This window comes from Salmo trutta, chromosome 16 (genome assembly GCF_901001165.1).
Source record: "Salmo trutta chromosome 16, fSalTru1.1, whole genome shotgun sequence".
Classification (NCBI taxonomy): domain Eukaryota; kingdom Metazoa; phylum Chordata; class Actinopteri; order Salmoniformes; family Salmonidae; genus Salmo; species Salmo trutta.
Window position 1 is genome coordinate 38,947,339 of NC_042972.1, and position 7,850 is coordinate 38,955,188.

The window sequence follows — 7,850 nt, forward strand, 5'->3', positions numbered from 1 at the left end:
ACTCTGACACCCTCTCCCTAGCTCTACAACTTGCCCCCACTGTGGTATAACTTGTGCCTCCAGGATTGGGCTCTTAATTCACCTCCTTATCATTTAGAAGTGAGCTTTGATTCATGGCTAGTCAAATATGGCTACCTGAATCCAAGATGTATTTCTGCTGGCTCACTGCATTCGTGATGCACATTGGGATGTTCTGGTGCACTCTTATGCTGTTCAGGTTGAGCTGGCACATTGCTTTTTCCAGAAATTAATTTCAACCATCATGTTTGTCTGCCCTGGAGTTGCTGCGATCTAGTGACATTGTTGTTAGGGCCCTGTGTTTTGGTTAATCATGTCAAATGACCTGGATTTTAACCTTTATTTCAACCTTTATTTTCCAGAAATGAGAATTAAACCAAAAATGACAGCAGTTGTCTGAGGGTGGTGCTGGGCCATCTGATATAAAAATAAAAAAGGGACAGTTGAATGAAAAAGCTTTAAATAAAGGTACAAATCCAGGTCATGTGACATGATAAACCAAAACACAGGGCCCTAATTATGATGTATATGGAGAATGCAACCACACATGATGGCACTCATTGACAAGTAATCCCATCAATTTACTGGGCTTTCACATACAATAGGAATTGCACCTGTCTAATGTCAATGCCATCCTGAATCTCACAGAACTGTCCTGGATAGGCCTACTCCACCATCAGCCCTCCCTTCTGGCAGTTAGTACAGACAGAGACATCATGGAACTGGACTTCTACATGCCAGGAGGCCATTCAACAGCCAAAATTCCATCTGGAAAGTGCTGTCGTGTATTGCCATCCCATGTACATATTTTGCTACCAACCATGGCTGGCCAGCCCATGTGATACCTGAACTGGACTTGCATGTAAAGAATGGGCTCTCATGTTGGGGTGACTCATGCATTGGTCTTGGAAACTGTGCAGTAACCCCAAAATCCCTTTAATGGACATATGCCATCTATGGCAAACAGGAGGCCACTTAGGATGGTCAACCTTAAGTAAAGACGCTGTACAGTATGTCATCGTATATGGTAACTGGGGATTGACTGTGCGATAGTGGCCTTTGTGCACCATGCTTGACCAGCTCCACCTACTCTGCAAACCCTTTACTGTCCGTCATAGCCCAGGGATCATCTTCAATGTACTGTTTATGTGTGTGGAGCTGCGTCCTTCACAGCACTTAGTCGTAGTCTGTGACCTACACTCTAAGTAACCTCTAGTTAAAGATGCAGTACGGGATTTTACAAATTCGTGGAATTTGTAACATATCATACGAATTACAAAAATATCTATAATAATAATAATAATAATAATACAAAATGGATAACGATAACAATTTTCAGGGACTTGTTTTGGCTCGTGAGCACTACTTTCAAAACTACTGACTGAAATTATACAAAAGCTCTGGGGCATCACTTTAACCAGAGGTCACCCTCACCTGTTCTGTCACTCTCCTCATCTCCTGCTGTGCCTGCCCCAGACTGTAATCACAGCCAACCACCAACAGTTAATATTGGCCAAAGTATCACTTTCAAAGGAATAATGTATGAAGGAATATGTAGGAGGTGACCTGCAGGACTTTTTGCCACATTCAACATAAACTCCACAGGTCAATTAGTTGTTGGAAAGATCTAAGGCAGATTTGTTTGTTACAGCCATTTCACAGACTCTCCTTCACAACCAGACAACCAACCATTCCACTACTGGAGTATCCCCAGCATCATTCAGGCTGAGATAACATTCCAGTTAGTCAACGGGTCTCGTTGGCATGCAAGCTGCATCTGTTGACTGCACCCAACTCTTGTTGAATGTGAAACTGATCACCACACAGACCCAATGCCCCGCCATTCATCCAGGAAGGACGCTGGCCTTGTCGCTGCAGCTTGCCCAGAATTACCAGTTAGCTGTGCTAGACGGTCAAACCCCAGAACTACAACCACCACTGGCTACTTTGTCTCCTCACCCAGTTGACTTGGAAATGTGTCTATAAATTAGCAACCAAAAAGTAAAGCTTACATTCATCATCAACTGTTCATAGTTGTCACAGTATCCAACGAAGGTGGCGCCCCTCCTCGGTCGGGCGGCGCTCGGCGTTCGTCGTCGCCGGCCTATTAGCTGCCACCGATCCATGTTTCTGTGTCTTTTGGTTTTGTCTGTCTATCCCGCACCTGTTTTGTGTCTGTCATTAGTGGGGTGTTATTTAGTGTGTATTTTCAGTTTGGGTTCTCGTGCGGGATTGTTTATTGTCCACTCAGGACAGTTGTGTGTGTGGCCTGTTTCGCTGGCCTGTGTACGACTTATTGCCGGGCTGCGCCCCGTGCGCTTTTCTTCGTATTTTCTTTTGGGAATGTGTTTTCCTGGCGGACTTATTTAAGCGCCCTGTGCCTTTCGGCTATTGTGTTTTTGTTTACCGTGGCATTAAAACACTGTTGCTCCGGGCCTCTGTCTCCTGCGCCTGATTCCGCATCTCCACTGGTCCTAGAATTCCGTGACAATAGTTAACATTTCCAACTATTGTATCTCAATTTAACTTTTTAATTTTTAATTTAACCTTTATTTAACTAGGCAAGTCAGTAAAGAACAAATTCTTATTTTACAATGACGGCCTACCCCGGCCAAACCTGGACGACGCTGGGCCAATTGTGCACCGCCCTACGGGACTCCCAATCACGGCTGGTTGTGATAGAGCCCAGGATCGAATCAAGGTTTGTAGTGACGCCTCTAGCACTGAGATGCAGTGCCTTAGACCGCTGAGCCACTCGGGAACCAAATATATGTTTACAGGTCTATACTTCCAAGGTGCATTAAGATATCCTAATGCTGTTTGTTTGTTTGTGTACGAAGGGCAGACAACTGAATACTTGTACTCCAAATTTTTGCAACATGAGAGCTTGCAATATTGGGTTACATGAGCTTAAGCTAGGCATTCACAATATCTATCAATTTAACCACTTTTGCAGTAAAAGTATTTATACAGTAAAAGTATTTATACACAACCATCGATTTCATTAATGGAAGACATTAAAGATGTGAAAAAACATGGTTGTCTTTTGTTCTACCTTGGGTAGGGGTATCATAAAAATGTGGGGGTCTTGCCACTAGCCTATCAGTTATAATACAGGAACTGCGATTGAGGTGGCAGGTAGCCTAGAGGTTAGAGTGTTGGGCCAGTAACCGAAAGGTTGCTGGATTGAATCACTGACCTGGCAAGGTAAAAATCTGTCGTTCTACCCTTGAACAAGGCAGTTAACCCACTGTTCCCTGGTAGGCCGTCATTGAAAATAAAAATGTGTTCTTAACTGACTTGCCTCGTTAATTAAAAACTGCCAAAATAGAGGAAACGCCAGCATAAAGTGTTGGGCTGCCAGAGCAGCTTCAGTGCACTGTGGCATAGATTCTGCAAGTGTCTGGAACTCTATTGGAGGGATATGACTCCATTCTTCCATGAGAAATTGTTGATGGTGATGGAAAATGTTGTCTCAGGCACTGTTCCAGAATCTCCCATAAGTGTTCAATTGGGTTGAGATCTGGTGACTGACACACACACACACACACACACACACACTTTTAAACCCCCTATGCTCCTTTGAAACCAATCTATCAAAGTTACTGAGATTTCTTCTTCTAGCCATGGTAGCCAAAATAATGGGCAATTGGGCATTTTTTTACACAACCCTAAGCATGATGGGATGTTAATTGCTTAACTATCTCAGGAACCACACCTGTGTGGAAGCAACTGCTTTCAATATACTTTGTATCCCTCATTTACTCAGGTGTGTCCTTTAAAATACAGGTAGATTTGGTATTCCAGTGACGGAGCATGACATGCCCTTCCCTCATACCATTGGTCCATACTGCTGAGTGTAGACTTTATGGAGAGGATACTGACTAATGGCCTTATCTCATAGGGCAGCGCACAATTGGCACAGCGTTGTCCGGGTTAGGGGAGAGTTTGGCCAGGGTAGGCCATCATTGTAAATAAGAATTTGTTCTTAACTGACTTGCCTAGTTAAATAAAGGTACAAAAAAATGATATTATTTTTTATCTCAAACCGTCTGTGTAAAGCGTTCTCCTCCCATGCAGCCTACTATGGTTGAACTGTAACTCAGTAAAATCTTTGAAATTGTTGTGTGTTGAGTTTATATTTTTGTTCAGTATATACTGTAAATTCCGGACTATAAGCCGCAACTTTTTTCCCAGGCTTTGAACCTCGCGGCTTAAACAATGACGCGGCTAATATATGGATTTTTCCCGCTTTCAAATTTTTTTTCCAAAAAAACACATTCTGTGACGTGCTCAGTTTTTTGCCGGCATGAAGCTTTCATTAGACCAATGAAATTGCCGAACGGGTTACGGTCAAACAACTTTTTTGTTTACTGTTTAGATTAAATCGAGCGCTCTCAAGCTTCCCATCATTCTGATTACGGTAGTCATTTTGTCACCCTCATCATGGCAAAGACACGGAGAAATGCATATGATGCAGCTTTCAAGTTGAAGGCGATTGATCTGGCTGTTGGAAAAGGAAATAGAGCTGCTGCACGGGAGCTTGGTCTTAATGAGTCGATGATAAGACGTTGGAAACAGCAGCGTGAGGAATTGACTCAGTGCAAAAAGACAACTAAAGCTTACTGCTACATTTTTTTGTTGTTGTTACAAGCCGTGTTTCGTTAAAGCCTATTTATTTTTGTTACAAGCCGTGTTTCATTAAAGCCTATTTATTTTTGTTACAAGCCGTGTTTCGTTAAAACCTGTGTGAAGTTAATTTGTTTCAATGTGCCGGTAGGCACCTGTGGCTTATAGACATGTGCGGCTTATTTATGTTCAAAATAATATTTTTTTTTATATTCAGGTGCGCTTAATAGTCCGGAAATTACGGTAATCAATCTATACTTCAATGTTTTAAAATTAGTTATGGCATGTTATGGAGGACAGAGCATGTTTTCTGTTTGACAAATTATTTTAGTATATAACCCAGTAACAAATGGTTTTGGTCAACCTTAATGGCCTTATGGATGTGTCTGGTTTTGACTGATAAATGAGGCTCCTAAAATGTCTGACTGTGTAATTATAATAATTAAATTATAATATTGCAGCAATATTATGTTTTCAATTCATTTTATAAATGTTTTACCATCCTTGCAGACAACAGATAAATTGTAACAAAAATATTTTTCAAACACCAGAAAAGTATGGCTTGTGTAAACTATGCAAAGTTTGTTCAGAATCAGAATAAAGACAGTTTGTGTGACTGTACAGGGATTACTTGTTAACCAACGTGGTAAGTGGAGGCATCAAGTAACGGTCCATAAAAACATCACACTGGATGAGGTCAGAGAGGATTTATGAATCTCCCTTTATGACCATTTAAAATCCACCATCACTACTCATTAAACCGTGAGAAATACTTTTCTCCCATGTGCAGCTTAGCCAATCCCAGGCCAGCAAGGCTGAGCTGAGTTGAAAGTCAACCCTTTAAAAGGCAGAAGGGAGATGAATGGAGAGCAGAGAATGAGGTGAGACAACCTTCTAAACACACCAACAACAGCAAGACTAAAGGCTCAAAGCAAACCTGTCAAAATACAAGATGAAAACCATTCTCTCCATTGCTCTTGTGCTCCTTGCTCTCTATCTGGTCTCTGAAGCCCATGCAGTCCAAGTCAAAGTGCAGGTAAGGGCTCCTCCTACAGAAAGGTTTACCTTAATATAATGCATTATAATATGAAGACTATAGACTGCAGTAATATCAGATTCAAACTCATACTCAATTGGACAAAAATTGTAAACTAATGAAAATAATGTTTGTTAACCCTCGCAATGTAGCTAACAGACAAAATTCAGAGTGGATTTTTTTTTAACAAAGTGCATACTTGGTGCAAGCTATCATTACAACTCTATGGGCATCCTTGTCACATATAGAATGTGTAAAGCATCTTTATGATTGGCCGGGTCCCCAATATGACTCACTGATGTGGTGCTCTCTCTAACCGTGTCTCTCTCCTCTCTTCTCTTCTCTCTAGGAGGGCGACTTTGTTTTCTCACTGGAATCAGTGAAGAAGCTCCAAGAGCTGACAGAGAGCAGCAGTGTAAACGGGAAGCAGAATCCTCGTCTCACCAGCACCAGCTTTGCTTCCGTCTGTGCTAACCCCTCCCTGCCACAGGAGTTCATGCCCCTGTGCATGCAGAGAGGGGCCAGCATGTCTCTCTCAAGACTAGGTAAGAAAAGGCCACACTATAGAATAGTATCCACTATAGTCCAACTTGGTGGAACAGACCAGATTGTGATAAGACCGTTATAATTTGCTGATGGCGAGTCATTGATCAGAACATGTCTTTTATGCTAGTTGGTCTCTGCAATATGCCGTTGTAGTTTGACTGAGTGATTTTGAAACATGTTTTTAACACTGTACCTTTCTCTTCTTTCTTCCAGCTACTGTGCCTATAGACATCTGTGAGATCTGTGCCTTTGTTGCCTGCACAGGCTGTTAGGCAAGATATCGACTTGACTGCCAGCAGAAGACAAGCCACCCACATTATCATTCTGCATATTGTGACAACAATGTGGACTTCATGTATTCAAATTGCCATCCTCAGACATGATTGGCCCGAAAGATAACTGGACCAAAAATGTAAAAAATATATTAAATGATGGAGGCTCATTTTCTAGAAAATGTTACTTTGGAGCATATTCAGCACTTATTTGTCTACGTATTTTCTTTCCCTTTTATCACTTGACTTTTATTTTGGAAATGTTGATTTGTTACAGTTCTATCTTACCAGTCTTTGTACTTATTTAATGTAGAGATGTATTTTTGTTTTGGAGGTTTTGCATTCTTTTGTATGTTTATAAATGCCTCATGTTTAATAAAAAAATCTTTGAAGAGAGTGAGTGGTCTACCAACTGCATCAGAAAACCTTGAATAGAATATACCTGATAAACTGGCTGATATTGGCACAACACAAAGAATAATACTTTATTCACTTTTGGTTGAAACTTGAAATTTCTGTCTTTCCCCAACACATACACAAACACACGCACACACGCATAAACACACACGCACACACACATTGAGAGGTTAATAGTTAATCTTAAGGCTAACTGCTGCCCCAGTGCACAACTTACATCCCACCATCTATTCTATTGTCACTGTGCTTTTGCTTCACTCCCTAGACATTGATTCACTACCTAGACATTGATTCATTGGTATATATTGTAGATTCATCGACAGTAGTAGATTGCACAACAGTAATAAATAACAGCAACCCTTTGGCTAGTACCTGTAGATCTTCGAATCCTATAACTCTCACTTTTGCCAGTGCTGGGAATTGAACCGGCAACCTTCCAGATTCTGCTCTATATTTTGAACCTGTAGGGTGGGAAGCTTATTGCCCCATCCGTCCCATGGTCACCACACTCCAAAAAGCAAGTTCTGCAGGCTCTAGTTTTTTCTAATCTTGATTAATCTTGTCTAATCTTGATAATCTCCACCAGGCACAGCCAGAAGAGGACTGGCCACCCCTCATACCCTGGTTCCTCTCTAGGTTTCTTCCTAGGTTCTGGCCTTTCTAGGGAGTTTTTCTTAGCCACCGTGCTTCTACACCTGCATTGCTTGCTGTTTGGGGTTTTAGGCTGGGTTTCTGTACAGCACTTTGTGACATCGGCTGATGTAAGAAGGGCTTTAACCCAGTAACAAATGGTTTACCATCCTTACATCCTTACATTTGATTGATTATTGTCCAGTCGTGTGGTCCAGTGCTGCAAGGAAAGACCTAGTTAAGCTGCAGCTGGCCCAGAACAGAGCAGCACGTTTTGCTCTTCATTGTAATCAGAGGGTTGA

General features: G+C 41.6%; 1 protein-coding gene across 1 annotated transcript; it reads left to right on the forward strand.

Moving 5' to 3' along the window:
• The first annotated feature begins 5,519 nt into the window (after positions 1-5,519).
• LOC115149874 (guanylin-like) lies at positions 5,520-6,897 on the forward strand. The gene is made up of 3 exons (XM_029692682.1): positions 5,520-5,683; positions 6,033-6,228; positions 6,443-6,897. The coding sequence occupies exons 1-3, from the start codon at positions 5,600-5,602 to the stop codon at positions 6,499-6,501; spliced, it is 339 nt and encodes a 112-aa protein (XP_029548542.1). The 5' UTR covers positions 5,520-5,599; the 3' UTR covers positions 6,502-6,897.
• Positions 6,898-7,850: the final 953 nt, after the last annotated feature.

What these genes read in the sequence shown, in the direction of transcription:
- LOC115149874 (XM_029692682.1), top strand. Translation starts at nt 5,600, where the DNA reads ATGAAAACCATTCTCTCCATTGCTCTTGTGCTCCTTGCTCTCTATCTG. An exon ending in CAGTCCAAGTCAAAGTGCAG is followed by an intron (nt 5,684 to 6,032) that starts GTAAGGGCTCCT and finishes TCTTCTCTCTAG; the next exon opens with GAGGGCGACTTTGTTTTCTC. An exon ending in CATGTCTCTCTCAAGACTAG is followed by an intron (nt 6,229 to 6,442) that starts GTAAGAAAAGGC and finishes TCTTTCTTCCAG; the next exon opens with CTACTGTGCCTATAGACATC.